The following is a 16,606-nucleotide window of genomic DNA, read 5'->3' as shown; positions in this document are numbered from 1 at the left end:
CATGTTCTGGCGCCCTGACAGCTGCTCTTCGAGGAGGCATATCTGATTATCAAAAGGATTAGTTTTCCAATACATAAAATCAGTCTCAGTCCTCCTCTGATCATCTTACTTCTGATCCAGTATAAAACATGTATACATGCAATGCATAACTCATATACAAAAGCATAAACCATATATCAAAGAACATGAATCATAATCCATGACACATTAATAAATACAGATAAAACTCTTTGACTCGACTCACATCTAAGTCTAGGGATCTCGATGTGAATAAGACGTAACAAATCTCCCACCTACTCTCCCAATCGGGGTGGCGGTACATCTTATTCCTAAACTTCGGTCCTCTCTGTATCGAATATCTACAATAGGAGTCAATATTCTCCTACGCACATCTATACTACCGAACATCTATTAACTTGGCACCTCTGCCAATGACTCATCTATCTCAAGTGTATTTCTATAACTCAATAGACAAAGTATAGCACAACAAAAGCATAAACAATCTAATATGTGGTTTAGGGAAACTCCAGTCCAATCTGACTCGAGTCGTATCTCCCGGTTCAACATTGATTTATACCTTTCATTTCTCGATGTTTGGTTGGATGAAATCAATCTTAATCTTCAAAACCTTACAAATCTGAAATAACATATTTGATACGCACTATATCAATCTCCAACTCAACGTAAAAATGTGTAAAGCTCAATACTAAATCTCGATATATATTTCGACGGCATGACGTCGTAGTCTCAATAAACCCAGCATTACAATATCATTCAGATATCAATCCCAACCTCGCATAATAAATAATAACACAAATCTAATATCACATATCAATCAAATCAACTCTGAAAATCATAACAATTTCCTACGACATTTGTTCTTCAATCCGGGTTTGATTATACGATGTCTAACATGTCAATAACATCATATATGAATCATATCTGATTCTGGCAATATCATATTTCCAAAACATAACAAAACGTTGTAAAACTTACGTCCAGTTAAAGCCGGTGTCTATAGGAATACAGTACTGCACTCGGATTCACAATCGGACAAACGGATTTCACAAAATCACCAATCTAAAATATGGAAGCTTGGGAATTCTTCATTCTCTCGGTTCCTTGCTCTGGAAATCATAATGAAGTAATTAAAGTGTTGATATATATATCTTGCATGGTGAGGGGCAAGTGGCTCATTCTTAGTTCAGCACGTCTCACGCATATGCGCGACCTCAACGGGCTCATATGTGCGAGACCTACTCGTCTCGGCAGTCTTCCTTTCAGCATCTCGAGCATATGCGCGCACCATCGTTGCGCATATGCACGAGGTTCTTTGGACATAGTCGCGCCTATGCGCGCCCTATCACGTGCATATGTGCGAGGTCCTCTGCCAACCTCAAGAATATGCGTGCATCAGTTCCACGCATACGCGCGAGGGGTATTGTCCTCGCACATAATTCGTCACATACAATTTCATTTCGTGTCTCGGTTGGCCCCTTCATGATCATTTCATTTCGTGTCTCGATTGGCCCTTTCATGATCATATCAAAACATAAATCAATAATTACAAATTAACAGATAAAAATCTCGGGCATTACAATAGCTATCAGTCAAGTATTGGAATGGCACTATAAAGGCCCGAAAATTGGTGTTTGAAAATTTGCCGAAAAATTTAAAATTTTCTCTTTAACTAATTAAAATGCCTCTTTAAATAAATAAACTGGTAAAAAGACTCAATATTTAAATATTCGAAATAGCAACAGTAGTAATTATTGTTTGCAACATATCAATTTAAAAATAATCCAACAAAAGGTAAAAATGTTTTTGCATAGAAATGGTAAATGCTGAAATGAGGTCCTCGTGTTCCACTACTGCTGACCCAAGATGGCTCACTAGACCCCGCCATCGATCCCGACCTCATCAGTACCTACAACAATCAAGTCTAGTGAGTCTAAAGACTCAGCATGCATACATCGTAAATAACGAGTAAATAAATAATAAAATTACATGCAAGGTAAAAATGTCATGAGTCTGGAGTAACGTAAATATATCATGTCATGAGTAATTATAATATGAGCATAACTGAACTGAAAATCATAAGTGAAATGTTTTCTACGTAGAGCCCTGTCATGAAATTGAAAGGGGATCGGTTACGGTGACCGCAAGCGCAACGGAAGTTTAAAATTTTGATTTTTCATACCAAATTTCGGCCACCCCTTATAATGTGTAGCAAATACAATAAAACACAAAAATGACATTCATAGTGTGTTTAGAATTTTACCTATCAATCACAAGGATTGATGTATGGCTCCAACTAAGGTGTAAAAACCTTAGCTCTTCAGTGGTAGAAACTATCTTCAAGCTTCCTTTGAGCACTCCTTGCTCAATTATTAAGCCCACCACCAACAAGGTAGATCCCCACTTAATTTGCACTAGAAAACTAAGAGGATTTTTCAATGAGAAGTATTTTCTTTCCTCAACACTTGAAGAAGAAAAATGGAGAAAAACTTGGAGAGAAATTGGATGAAAGTTTCGGCCATGCTTGTGTTGGAATAAGGAAGGGAGACTTGTCTTGGTCTTGCAAAAAGCAAAAGGCAAAAGTAGCATGCCAAGCCTTGATATTTGAAAAAATTGTCTCCAACTCTTCACCTTCCATGCATGCATATATTATATGGTTTTTAACAAATTAAAACCCATGGACCTAATTTAATTATCTCAAACATTTTTGAGATTAATTAAACATTTACTTGAATTTACTCAAGTCCACTAGTTAAATAATTTATTTAAATTGAGCTCTACAAGATTCAATATAATTTAATTAATTCAACACTTGAATTAATTTAATTATTTGGACTCTACTAGGTCCACTAGGGTTTAATTAATTCAACACTTGAATTAATTTAATTTAGTCCATAATAAAGTTTAAGAAAATCACAATTTTCAAATACATTATTCACTTGGCCAACTTTTAATTTAGGAACACATCCATAAATTAAAATTTACATTTCTCTCATAGAAGTCATACTTCTATTTTTCTTTACGCTTATAAAATCATTTATAAGCCGTTCAACACATTGAACTATTTTCTCCTTTATAGAAGTCATACTTCTAATTTTTCTTTACGCTTATAAACTCCTTTATAAGCCGTTCAACACATTGAACTATTTCTCTTCTCAACGGGATATAGAAAGCTAGTACTTGTGTGGCCCTCAATGGTTCATTGATACAACTAGCCGTGGGTTCACATCTCCATGTGATTCGGACTAAACATGTCCTTATATGAGCATACCCCAATTGCTCCATTCTTATTTATCAACACCTTGATAACAAGAACGTCATAACCCAAGTCTGATTGTACCCAATCAATCATGTTAAACGCCTAGCAGCATCGCTTACATGATTCCCTAGGTATCAAATGATAGTGCTTGCAAGAACGATTCAATTATGGTTAGCGTACAGTACGGTCCCTTCAACTCATATATCCCGACCGATTCGACAACCATTGGTTTATCGAGAGTTGTCAATGAATCGATACTATGTGTCATGTCGTAGTTGCATCGATGGTATAATCTATGAAACCCCTCTCATAATTACCACCATACTCAGATCAGAGATTTCAACCTACTTACACATGAGAACACATAGAATATCCATACCCAAAGGTAAGCGGTGAATCCTCGACTACAATGCATCGACTCCTATATGTTTCGACAGAACACCCAACCTTGCCACCTGATGACCCCATGAGAGTCGGCAAACAAGTCAAAGTGTAATTAAAGCACATAAAGTCTCAATGTTGTCCCGGGTCATAAGGACTAATGGTGTACAACCATAAACTATGACTTTTCCACTCGATAAGTGAGAACCACTTGGAAAGTCCTTTAAGGAGGGTTATTCAGTGCACTCTACCAGGAGCACCTATCTGCATGCTCGGACATCACAATGTCCCCTACCAATGAAACATGGTACTCACATCGCAGATACTAGTCTCGAACTCGAGCGACCTATATCCTTCTTAGCGGCGGCTGAATCGACTAGGAACTGTTTGAAATATACAGTATTCGAAATATGATTTTCATGATACTCATCATATGAGCATCTCATATTCTTTCTACTATTTGTATATTCAAAGGATTTATCTATGCAACTAGCATGGGTATACAGATAAAGATTTGCCAAAACAATAATTTCAAATATTATTAAAATAAAGATTGCTTATACATAGAGTTTCATTGTGAACAATCGGCCTACACTTGGCTCGACGGGCACCTACTCTAACAATCTCCCACTTGCACTAGAGCCAACTACCCATATGCTTCAAACCCATTGATTCGCGATGCATCTCGAATAATGGTCCAGGTAAAGACTTAGCTAGTGGATTAGCAACATTATCTGCGAAGCCGACTATGTCAAAAGACACTTCTTCCTCTTTCCACAATCTCTCCGAGGATGTGGTACTTTCTCAATACATGCTTGGACTTCTGATGAGACCTGGGCTCCTTTGCTTGAGCTATAGCTCCCGTGTTGTCACACAACACCAAGACAGGAGCAACTCCATTAGGAATGACGTCCAACTCTTAGACGAAATTCCTTATCCAAACAGCCTCCCTTGCTGCATCTGATGCAGCAATGTATTCGGCCTCTGTGCTGGAATCCGCAGTATTGTCTTGCTTGGAACTCTTCCAAGAGACAGCAGCACCATTGAGCATGAATACAAATCCAGAGGTTGACTTTGAGTCATCGATATCGCTTTGGAAGCTAGAGTCGGTATAACCTTCCAATTTCAGTTCTCCACCCCATAAACCAAGAACATTTTATTGGTCCTTCTCAACTACTTGAGGATGTCTTTCACAGCTTTCCAGTGTGGAAGACCAGGGTTCGATTGATATCTACTCGCTACACTTAGTGCGAAAGCCACGTCAGGACGTGTAGATATCATCCCATACATGATGCTACCAATCGTAGACTCATAATGAATGCTTGTCATCGTCGCTATCTCTGCATCAGTCTTGGGAGACATAGACTTGGATAGGGACACACCATGACATATTGGTAGATGTCCTCTCTTGGACTCATCCATCGAGAACCGCTTCACGATGGTATCAATGTATGTGGACTGGGTGAGACCAAGCAATCTTCTTGATCTATCTCTATAGATCTGTATTCCCAATACAAAAGATACTTCACCCAAGTCCTGTATCGAGAAATCACTTGCTAACCATATTTTAGTTGATTGCAACATTCCTACATCATTCCCAATGATTAGAATGTCATCAACATAAAACACCAGGAATGTCACAACACTCCCACTGACCTTCTTATACACACAGGGTTCCTCAGGATTCTTATCAAAACCAAACTCTTTGATTATACTGTAATAGCCCAACCTTTTATCATGTTAACCCTTGTGGTTTATTATTGTTATGATCATGTTTTATGCTTTACTGGTTGAGATTATGTTGAATGGTTATTGTTCATGGATATCTTTATTGAAACGGTTATTGTTTTGACATTATGTTCATAGTTGGTGATAGTTATGGAAATGAATGGGTAGAATAGAAAGTTGATCTTGAGCCAAATAGAAAATGGAAGTGCATAAAGGGTATGACAAATGTGGCGGTAGTTGTGGTTTTTAGTATAATGTTTTGTATATTGATCCAATTGATATGAGGCCACCTCCATTAAAAGATAAGATATAAGGCTATAACTTTCTTATTTTGAGTTTTGTTCAAATCCTTAGGGAAGACGAGCCAAAAGCGGCCCGAAGTGTGTCGTGTGTTTCGTTGTTCCTGCACTGACACATGTTGCTAGAATGGGCATACCTCTTTGCTCAGACCTCCGAATGACCTGAAATTTGGAGGGGTTAAAGAAAACACATAGGGCTACAACTTTCATGTTTACCACTTTGGCTAATTCGGAAGAAAAATTGCAGTTTTGGCTCCTGGCAGTGGGTACACGGACCCCTACACGGGGTCCGGGTCTTGCCACGAAAAATAAGTGATTTACAGTTTGTACACGGACCTATACACGGAGGGGGGCACGGGGTCCGTGTCTATGGCAGAAAACACGTTTTTGATGGATTTTGGGGCTTTTTAATGTGATTCTAGGGATTTCTCTTCATTCATTCCCTTCTCTCTATCGCTCAAGCTTTCTCCCTCCCTTCAAAGATTTTCTTTCCTCCAAATTATACTTCAAGTTAAGGAAGCCTAATAGAATTCTTAGCTTATTCTACCTCAACTTCAAGCTACAAGGTAAGGGTTTGATTATTTCTTGGGATTGGAAGAGTTTGAATGGATGAAGGGTGAAGTTGAAGTTAATGATTCATTGGATTAGTGGTGTTAATTGTTGATTATCATTGTGTTGATGCTTGTAGGAATTCAATCAAGGTCTCATAGCCATCATTTACTTGTTGGTTGTAAGTGAAAGCTTTTCCTTTGTGCTCACATGATTGATATATGTATCAAGCCATATTATTGTTCATTAGCTCCTTCCATTGGCATATAATTGATATGTATATTGTTATATATACTTATTGTTCAAAGATTACCATTGAATTCATTGATTAAGGAGCTAATATACTATTGTGCCTACCAAGTGTTTGATATATTGCCTCAATGAAATTTCCTATAATTAAAGCCAAGGAATGATAGTAATTCATGCATGTCATTGGCCAATCACATGATTATGAAGTATCTCTCACAGTTTTGATATTTATATCAAAGAGATACTTGCCACAGGTCACAGGTCATAGAACTGTCATTTCCTTCCTTTAATTCATGTTATGATACCTTTTACATTGATTTGAGATTTATGATTCATTCTTTATCGCCATTGCCATAGCCATGTTCTAAGCCAATGTTATGTATATGTAATTGCTATGTACAGCTTCTTACTTACTGAGTTTATTCTCATTCCAGTTAATATCATGTGATGCAGGTGATAAAAAGGACTGAAATGGATTGTCCGAGGAAGGAGAAGTCATATAGAAAGCAGTGGGGGAAAACTTTTTATCATGTCATTTTTTTTTGGGTGGAATGAACATGTGATGTTTTTAAGTATTTTGTAGTTTGTTATATGAATAATGGAATATGTTGACTTATGGTTAGGTGTTGGATGTTATTTTGCGAACGAACATGTATATTAGTATGGATAATGTTTATGATGTAAATGATATATTGTACTCTCCCTCGTAAATGCTAAGGCTTCCGCATATGTTAATTAGTTAATTTAATTGCCATGGGAGTGGGTTGTTTCAATTGGTATCAGAGCGAAATTTCTTGGACCGTATATGACTTCTTCTACCTAGGACAATCCGGTATGTTTTCGATCCTGCATCTATTGATTTTAACATTGAGAGTTGATCATATTCCATTTTTATTGATGTATTTTCTTCATATCTATGTTAAAGTGAGCTTACATGTAGGAAATGCCTCCTAAACGAAAGGTTACTGAAGGGGATGATAGGACCCCTACTACTGATAGGACTACCAACGTTGTAGATGAATTCAGCAAATTAATACAAGAACAGGCGAAGGTTCACGGTGAGCAAATTCAACAGTTGTTGAGAATGCACACCTCGACTCAGGTTCGTGGTCGTGGTAGAGTTCTAGGCACAACAGAAGGTTCTGAAGATGGTGCCTGTGATCGTTTTAGAAGAATGAACCCTCCTGATTTTGTTGGTGGTTCTGATCCATTGGTGGCTCTAGAATGGATCAAGTCTTTGGAAGCCATCTTCGATTATTTGAAGTTCAATGATCACGACAAGGTTAGTTGTGCAGTTTTTATGTTGGTCAAAGCAGCACGTATTTGGTGGGAAGCCACCAAGGTTACAGTGAATGTTCGTGAATTGAAATGGGATGCATTCAAAGAGCTTTTCTACACCAAATATTTTTCTCGAGAAGTTAAAGCGAAGAAGATGAAAGAATTTCTCGAGTTGCGACAAGCTGCCATGACTGTCAATGAGTATACTCTTAAATTTGAAGAAGGTTGTGTCTTTGTGCCTTTCATCGCCGAGAATGATAAAGATAAAGGAGAGCACTTTATTCGCGGCTTGAGACCCGAGATTCGACGAGATGTTCACATGGCTAAAGTGGTTTCTTATCAAGATATTGTTGAAAGGGCACTGCTAGCTGAACTTGATGAGCAAGAGATTGAAAAGAAAAGGCAGTTGAGAAGACAAACCTTTCAAGCCAGGAGTCAAGGTGCAAGTCCTTCTAGTCGAGGCGGCTTCAAAGGAAAGGGCAAAATGGAGCAACGCAATAAACCTTCTGTGCCTTCTTCAGATGTGGAGAGATCGTTATGCCCTAAGTGTGGCAAGCCACACAAAGGTGAGTGCCTGGTTGGAAGTGGCCGATGTTACAGGTGCAAAGAAATGGGGCATACCGCAAAAAAATGTCCTCTCTCCTCTGATAAAGGAAAAGTTCAAGGAAGAATCTTTACGATGACAAAAGAAGGAGCCAATCCTGATTCTTCAGTCATATCAGGTAATATTCTAATATCTGGAAAGGAAGCACTTACATTGATTGATACCGGTGCAACACATTCCTTTATGTCTGAAGTATTTATGCACTCCTTATCTCGCGAGCCTACTATCATGCCTTTACAATTCAATATTATGTTGCCTTCTGGTGATGAGATTTGTCCTGCAAATATTCTTAAGGCATGTCCGGTACAGATAGCTTCGAGATTGTTGTATGCTGATTTTTTTGTAATTCCGATGGTTGCTTTCGATGTTATCTTGGGTATGGATTGGTTATACACTTATCGTGCCGTGATTGACTGTGTGGAAAAGACTGTGAGGTTTTTAACTGATAATCATGAGAGTGATGAATTTGTTGGTTTAGGTTCATCACTAAGTGTTCCCATTATTTCTTGTCTTCAAGCTACTAAATTATTGAATAAGGGTTGTACTGGTTTTCTGGCCTTAGTATCAGATGTGAATAGGGACAGTGATGTGAAAATTCAGAATATTGATGTGGTTCAGGAATATCCTGACGTATTTGCTGATGATGTGCCTGGCTTACCTCCTGATCGAGAGGTAGAGTTTGTTAATGAATTGAGTCCAGGTACAGCCCCAATTTCTAAAGCTCCGTACAGAATGGCTCCAACTGAAATGAAAGAATTGAAGAATCAATTGCAGGAGCTATTAGATAAAGGGTTTATCCGTCCTAGTTCCTCGCCATGGGGAGCTCCGGTTTTGTTCGTGAAAAAGAAGGATGGATCATTGAGGTTATGCATTGATTATCGTGAACTCAACAAGGTAACTATTAAAAATAAATATCCTTTACCTCGAATCGATGATCTTTTTGATCAATTGCAAGGGGCCACTGTATTTTCAAAAATCGATCTTCGATCCGGATATCATCAATTGAAAGTGAGAACGGAGGACATACCGAAGACTGCTTTAAGAACGAGGTATGGCCATTATGAATTTTTGGTGATGTCGTTCGGGCTAACTAATGCTCCTTCAGTGTTTATGGATTTGATGAATCGTGTCTTTAAGCCGTATTTGGATACTTTTGTCATTGTTTTTATTGATGACATTCTGATCTACTCGAAGACACGAGAACTTCATAGGGAGCATTTGAGGATCGTATTACAGACATTAAGAGAGAAGCAATTATATGCGAAGTTAAAGAAATGTGAGTTTTGGTTAGAGCAAGTGGCGTTTTTGGGCCATATGGTGTCAAAAGAAGGAATAGTAGTCGATCCATCCAAGATTGAATCTATTAAGCAATGGTCCATTCCAAAGACAGTTTCAGAGGTACGAAGTTTTCTTGGTTTGGCAGGGTATTACAGACGATTCATAGCAGACTTCTCGAAAATAGCATTGCCATTAACAAGCTTGACAAGAAAGGCTATCAAATTTGAATGGACCATTGAATGCCAACAAGCATTCCAAACCTTGAAAGATAAGTTAACTTCTGCCCCTGTATTAGTACTTCCTTGTGGTACTGAGGATTTTGTTGTATATACAGATGCCTCAAAGCAGGGTTTAGGTGCTGTGTTGATGCAACGTGGGAAAGTGATTGCTTATGCTTCTCGTCAGCTAAAAGAATACGAGAAGAATTATCCCACGCATGATTTGGAGTTGGCAGCTGTAGTATTCGCCTTGAAGATATGGCGGCATTATTTATATGGTGAGAAGTGTGAAATTTTTACAGGTCATAAAAGTTTGAGTTATCTGTTTTCGCAGAAAGAATTGAATATGAGGCAGCGGAGGTGGTTGGAACTGGTAAAAGACTATGATTGCACCATTAGCTATCATCCTGGAAAAGCTAATGTCGTTGCAGATGCTTTAAGCCGTAAATCCAGTTATCTATTGGGTTCCATGATTCAGAAACCGTTATTACTCGATTTGCAAAGGAACGAAATAACTCTGGTATCTCTAGGTACAGTAGATCAGTTATCTGCACTAGTTCTTCGCTCTACTTTGATTGATCGTATTCTAAAGGAGCAACAATTGGATATTCAGTTATTAGAGTTGAAGAATAAAAATGATTTAACAGGAGTTTCTGAATTCGGTTTGAATCATGATGGTTTTTTGACCTTCGAGGTAGAATTTGTGTTCCTAGGGGTGATGACATTCGGAAAGATATACTTATTGAAGCTCATACAGCGCCTTATTCAGTTCATCCTGGCAGTACCAAAATGTATCAAGATCTTCGACGTCTTTATTGGTGGCCAGGTATGAAGAAAGATATCATGATATTTATTTCTGAATGTCTAACCTGTCAGCAGGTTAAGATTGAACATCAAAGACCTGCTGGAACTTTGCAATCTCTCCCAATACCTCAGTGTAAATGGGAGCATATCACTATGGACTTCGTAACAGGACTTCCAAGAACACCAAAGGGTTACAACTCCATCTGGGTAATTGTTGATAGGTTAACCAAGTCGGCTCATTTTCTGCCGGTCAAAACGACGTTTACAATGAACCAGTATGCTGAAGTCTATGTGGCTGAGATTGTAAGACTTCATGGAATCTCTATATCAATTGTATCTGATCGTGACCCGAGGTTTACTTCTGAATTCTGGAAAAGTTTGCATAGAGCCTTGGGCACAAAGTTGGCTTTTAGCACTGCATATCATCCTCAAAGTGATGGGCAGTCAGAGAGGGTGATTCAAATTCTTGAAGATATGTTACGAGCCTGTACGATTGATTTCACGGGAAGTTGGGATTCTAAGTTACCTTTGGTGGAATTCACGTATAATAACAGCTACCAGTCTTCAATCGGCATGGCACCCTACGAGGCTTTATATGGAAGAAAGTGTCGATCTCCATTGTACTGGGAAGAGGTAGGTGAAAGGAAGATGTTGGGCCCAGAATTGGTTCAACAAACAGCAGATGTGGTGGCATTGATCCAAGAAAGAATGAAGACCGCTCAGTCTAGACAAAAAAGTTATGCTGATGTACGACGACGGCCATTGGCATTCGAGGTTGGTGATCATGTGTTTATTAAAATAGCTCCTCTCAAGGGAGTTATGCGATTTGGCAAGAAAGGCAAACTAAGTCCTCGATACATTGGGCCGTTTGAAATTCTCGACAAGATTGGAGACCGAGCCTATCGTCTTGCATTGCCACCAGACTTGGATCGAATGCACAATGTCTTTCATGTGTCTATGCTACGCAAATATCATCCCAATCCATCTCATGTTCTTCGACATGAATCATTAGATCTTTTGCCTAATTTAAGCTACGAAGAAGTGCCGGTTCAAATACTTGATCGTAAGGTTAAGGTGTCAAGAAACAAAAATATTGGTATTGTCAAAGTCCTTTGGAGAAATCAAGTGATTGAGGAGGCGACTTGGGAACCGGAAGAAGAAATGAAACATCGCTATCCCAATTTATTCAAAGGTAAGTAAATTTCGGGGACGAAATTTTTATAAGGAGGGGAGATTGTAATAGCCCAACCTTTTATCTTGTTAACCCTTGTGGTTTATTATTGTTATGATCATGTTTTAAGCTTTACTGGTTGAGATTATGTTGAATGGTTATTGTTCATGGATATCTTTATTGAAACGGTTATTGTTTTGACATTATGTTCATAGTTGGTGATAGTTATGGAAATGAATGGGTAGAATAGAAAGTTGATCTTGAGCCAAATAGAAAATGGAAGTGCATAAAGGGTATGACAAATGTGGCGGTAGTTGTGGTTTTTAGTATAATGTTTTGTATATTGATCCAATTGATATGAGGCCACCTCCATTAGAAAGATAAGATATAAGACTATAACTTTCTTATTTTGAGTTTTGTTCAAATCCTTAGGGAAGACGAGCCAAAAGCGGCCCGAAGTGTGTCGTGTGTTTCGTTGTTCCTGCACTGACACATGTTGGTAGAATGGGCATACCTCTTTGCTCAGACCTCCGAATGACCTGAAATTTGGAGGGGTTAAAGAAAACACATAGGGCTACAACTTTAATGTTTACCAATTTGGCTAATTCGGAAGAAAAATTGCAGTTTTGGCCCCTGGCAGTGGGTACACGGACCCCTACACGGACCCCTACACGAGGTCGGGTCTTGCCACGAAAAATAAGTGATTTACAGTTTGTACACGGACCTATACACGGATGGGGGCACGGGGTCCGTGTCTATGGAAGAAAACACGTTTTTGATGGATTTTGGGGCTTTTTAATGTGATTCTAGGGATTTCTCTTCATGCATTCCCTTCTCTGTATCGCTCAAGCTTTCTCCCTCCCTTCAAAGATTTCTTTCCTCCAAATTATACTTCAAGTTAAGGAAGCCTAATAGAATTCTTAGCTTATTCTACCTCAACTTCAAGCTACAAGGTAAGGGTTTGATTATTTCTTGGGATTGGAAGAGTTTGAATGGATGAAGGGTGAAGTTGAGGTTTATGATTCATTGGATTAGTGGTGTTAATTGTTGATTATCATTGTGTTGATGCTTGTAGGAATTCAATCAAGGTCTCATAGCCATCATTTACTTGTTGGTTGTAAGTGAAAGCTTTTCCTTTGTGCTCACATGATTGATATATGTATCAAGCCATATTATTGTTCATTAGCTCCTTCCATTGGCATATAATTGATATGTATATTGTTATATATACTTATTGTTCAAAGATTACCATTGAATTCATTGATTAAGGAGCTAATATACTATTGTTCCTACCAAGTGTTTGATATATTGCCTCAATGAAATTTCCTATAATTAAAGCCAAGGAATGATAGTAATTCATGCATGTCATTGGCCAATCACATGATTATGAAGTATCTCTCACAGTTTTGATATTTATATCAAAGAGATACTTGCCACAGGTCACAGGTCATAGAACTGTCATTTCCTTCCTTTAATTCATGTTATGATACCTTTTACATTGATTTGAGATTTATGATTCATTCTTTATCGCCATTGCCATAGCCATGTTCTAAGCCAATGTTATGTATATGTAATTGCTATGTACAGCTTCTTACTTACTGAGTTTATTCTCATTCCAGTTAATATCATGTGATGCAGGTGATAAAAAGGACTGAAATGGATTGTCCGAGGAAGGAGAAGTCATATAGAAAGCAATGGGGGAAAACTTTTTATCATGTCATTTTTTTTTGGGTGGAATGAACATGTGATGTTTTTAAGTATTTTGTAGTTTGTTATATGAATAATGGAATATGTTGACTTATGGTTAGGTGTTGGATGTTATTTTGCGAACGAACATGTATATTAGTATGGATAATGTTTATGATGTAAATGATATATTGTACTCTCCCTCGTAAATGCTAAGGCTTCCGCATATGTTAATTAGTTAATTTAATTGCCATGGGAGTGGGTTGTTTCATATACTTTGCATACAATATGCTCACTTCTAATAGATGTAAACCCTCCAGGTTTGAGACCTGTAAATCTCTTCCTTCATATCCCCATTAAGAAAGGCTGTCTTGACATCCATCTGCCATATCTCATAGTCATACCATGCAGCTATGGCTAGCAATATCCTTATAGACTTGAACATTGCAACTGGTGAAAAGGTTTCCTCAAAGTCAACTCCTTGTCTTTGAGTATATCCTTTTGCCACCAATCGCGCCTTGAAGGTCAATACCTTCCCATCCGCCCCAAGTTTCCTCTTGTAAATCCATTTACACCCTATTGGAACAATTCCCTCAGGTGGATCCACGAGATTCCACACTTGGTTCGAATGCATGGAATTCATCTCAGATTCCATCGCTTCAAGCCACTTGTATGAATCGGCATCAGATAATGCTTCCTTGAAGGTCCTTGGATCACATCTATGGTTAGGCTCATCATGGCCCTCTTCAAGAAGCAGACCATTCCTCATAGGTGGTCTCGAGACTCTCTCGGATCTTCTAGGAGCTTGTATCTCCTCTCTGGCTCTTCGGGTATGGGTTCTATAATTTGGTTGTCTCTCGAACCTATTCGAGTTCTATCATCTCCCCTTTTCTATCCAATAGAAAATGCCTTTTCCATAAAGGTTGCATTCCTAGAAACAAACACCTTTGTTTCTTGGGGATGATAGAAATAATATCCAACAAAATTCTTTGGATATCCCACAAAGAAACATAAAATGGATCGACTATCCAATTTATCTCCCACTACCTGCTTCACATAAGCAGGGCACCCCCATATTCTAAGATAAGAATATTTGGGTGGCTTACCCATCCATATCTCATATGGTGTCTGCCTTTAAATGGACATTTAGTGGAATAACTTTCAATTTTAAGTTATAGAGATCGTTTTCAAGTTCACCAGTACCAATCAAACATTCATTCTTGTAAATATTGCAAACACCTTTGCAAAATAAACAAGAATATCCATCTTTATCAACATAGAAATGGAAACAATGTTTTTCACCAAATCCGATACTAACAAAACATCTCTTAAAATTAACTTAAAATCATTGTTCATAAGCAAGTAAACATCTCCTATGGCCTTGGAAGCAACTCTTGCTCCATTGCCCATCCTCAAGAAGGTCTCACCTTCCCTAAGCCTCCTACTTCTTCCCATCACCTGTAACTCATTACAGAGATGTGAGCCACAACCAGTATCCAATACCCAAGAAGTAAAGTTAATTGAAATGTTTACTTCAATGTAGAACATACCGTTTCCAGAACTCTTCTGGGCAAGATATTCCCTGCAGTAACGCCTCCAATGTCCAGGCTTCTTGCAGTGATGACATACATCATCAGTCTTGTCCGCCTTAACTGGTCTGACTGCCTCAACGGGATTCGGAGATTGCCTCATCAAGGGCACGTTCTTCTTGGGACGTTGGAAAGAACGCTTCTTTCCCTTCGCAGTGTGGATCAATCTTCGTACCAGATGAAGAACCCACATAAAGAACCAACTTCTCTTTCTTGATAGTTGATTCAAACGTAACAAGCATATTCACCAACTCCTCAAGGGTCGGCTCCATCTTGTTCATGTTGAAGTTCACCACAAAAGGATCAAATGAGCTAGGCAATGATAACAGTAACACGTCGGTGGCCAACTCCGAAGGCAAGATCAGATCCATGCCAACGAGCTTGTCCACGAGCCCAATCAACTTCAGGACATGCTCATGGACCGAGGCCCCATCTCGCATGCGCAAAGTGATCAGCTCCTTGACGGTAGCATGCCTAAGAGGCCGTGTTTGCTCACCAAAGAGCTCCTTGAGATGCAAATGAATGTCAGCAGCACTCTTAGCATCCTCAAAACGCCTCTGCGGCTCATCATTCATAGAAGTCAACATATAACACCTGGTTATCAAGTCATGGTCACACCATTCCTTGTAAGCCTGCAATTCCTCAGGAGTGCAGTCATTCGGAGCCTCAACAGGGGGCGACTCAGTCAGTGTATATGCTACCCTTTCCGAATTCAAGACGATTTTCATGTTTATTAGCCAAGTGAGGTAATTAGGTCCAGTTAATATGTGTTTGTCGAGTATTACGGATATCGAATTGTGAATCGAAGACATTGTCAATTTGTACTGAAAAGTAAAAACAGATAAATGTTGATGACTATTTTAAAATATTTAGTAAGAGATGAGGTTTGGACTTTTACTTCATAAATATTTGCTCCCACTGTTTTGACATCTTTCACTACCCTCTAGTGAAAACGGGAAACTCCTTTCCTCAGTAGGTACGTAAGGTCCAATTAGCGAATTATGATCCCGAATAATATCAGCCAATCACAATTCCTAAAAGGTAGTTTCCAATTGCATCACAATGCAACCCTCTATGTAAACTTTTGTCTCACGTTTGATTAGGACCCAATAATATGACGTCGTTCATCTTCACGTGTCAAGACTTACCCATCGATGTTGGACCTTAATGGACGGTCGCCATGAGTTCCCCCAATAATATGAGCCGAAATCATGGGAGTTCCACGTAGTTCACATCACCATATCAATGGATGTCACAGCTTTCCGGCACCCAAAGCTCCCCCAATAATATGAGCCGAGCCCCGAGTACGGGTAGTGTTCATCATGCACCCATTGTCGATGGAAGACATGGAAATTATAAACAAATTTATAATTCCCCTTTTCGGGCTTGATATTAATTTTTAATCTTATTCAAAATGAGGGTTTTTAATTTTGAAAGGTCTCATCATTAATTTTATTTAAAAGCTCGCCATGTTTGATCGTATGTTTTCCGGATT

General features: G+C 38.7%; 1 protein-coding gene across 1 annotated transcript; it reads left to right on the top strand.

Annotated features, from left to right (window-relative positions):
* The first annotated feature begins 7,426 nt into the window (after positions 1-7,426).
* On the top strand, positions 7,427-12,086 carry LOC140806719 (uncharacterized). Its single transcript, XM_073163258.1, has 7 exons — positions 7,427-9,065; positions 9,657-10,099; positions 10,217-10,687; positions 10,798-11,018; positions 11,220-11,439; positions 11,551-11,857; positions 12,052-12,086. Exons 1-7 carry the CDS (start codon positions 7,427-7,429, stop codon positions 12,084-12,086), a joined length of 3,336 nt encoding a protein of 1,111 aa, XP_073019359.1.
* The last annotated feature ends 4,520 nt before the right edge of the window (positions 12,087-16,606 follow it).

This window comes from Primulina eburnea, chromosome 12 (genome assembly GCF_022965805.1).
Source record: "Primulina eburnea isolate SZY01 chromosome 12, ASM2296580v1, whole genome shotgun sequence".
NCBI lineage: Eukaryota > Viridiplantae > Streptophyta > Magnoliopsida > Lamiales > Gesneriaceae > Primulina > Primulina eburnea.
Note: the sequence above shows the minus strand (reverse complement) of the source record. Positions and strands in the feature narration are given on the sequence as shown.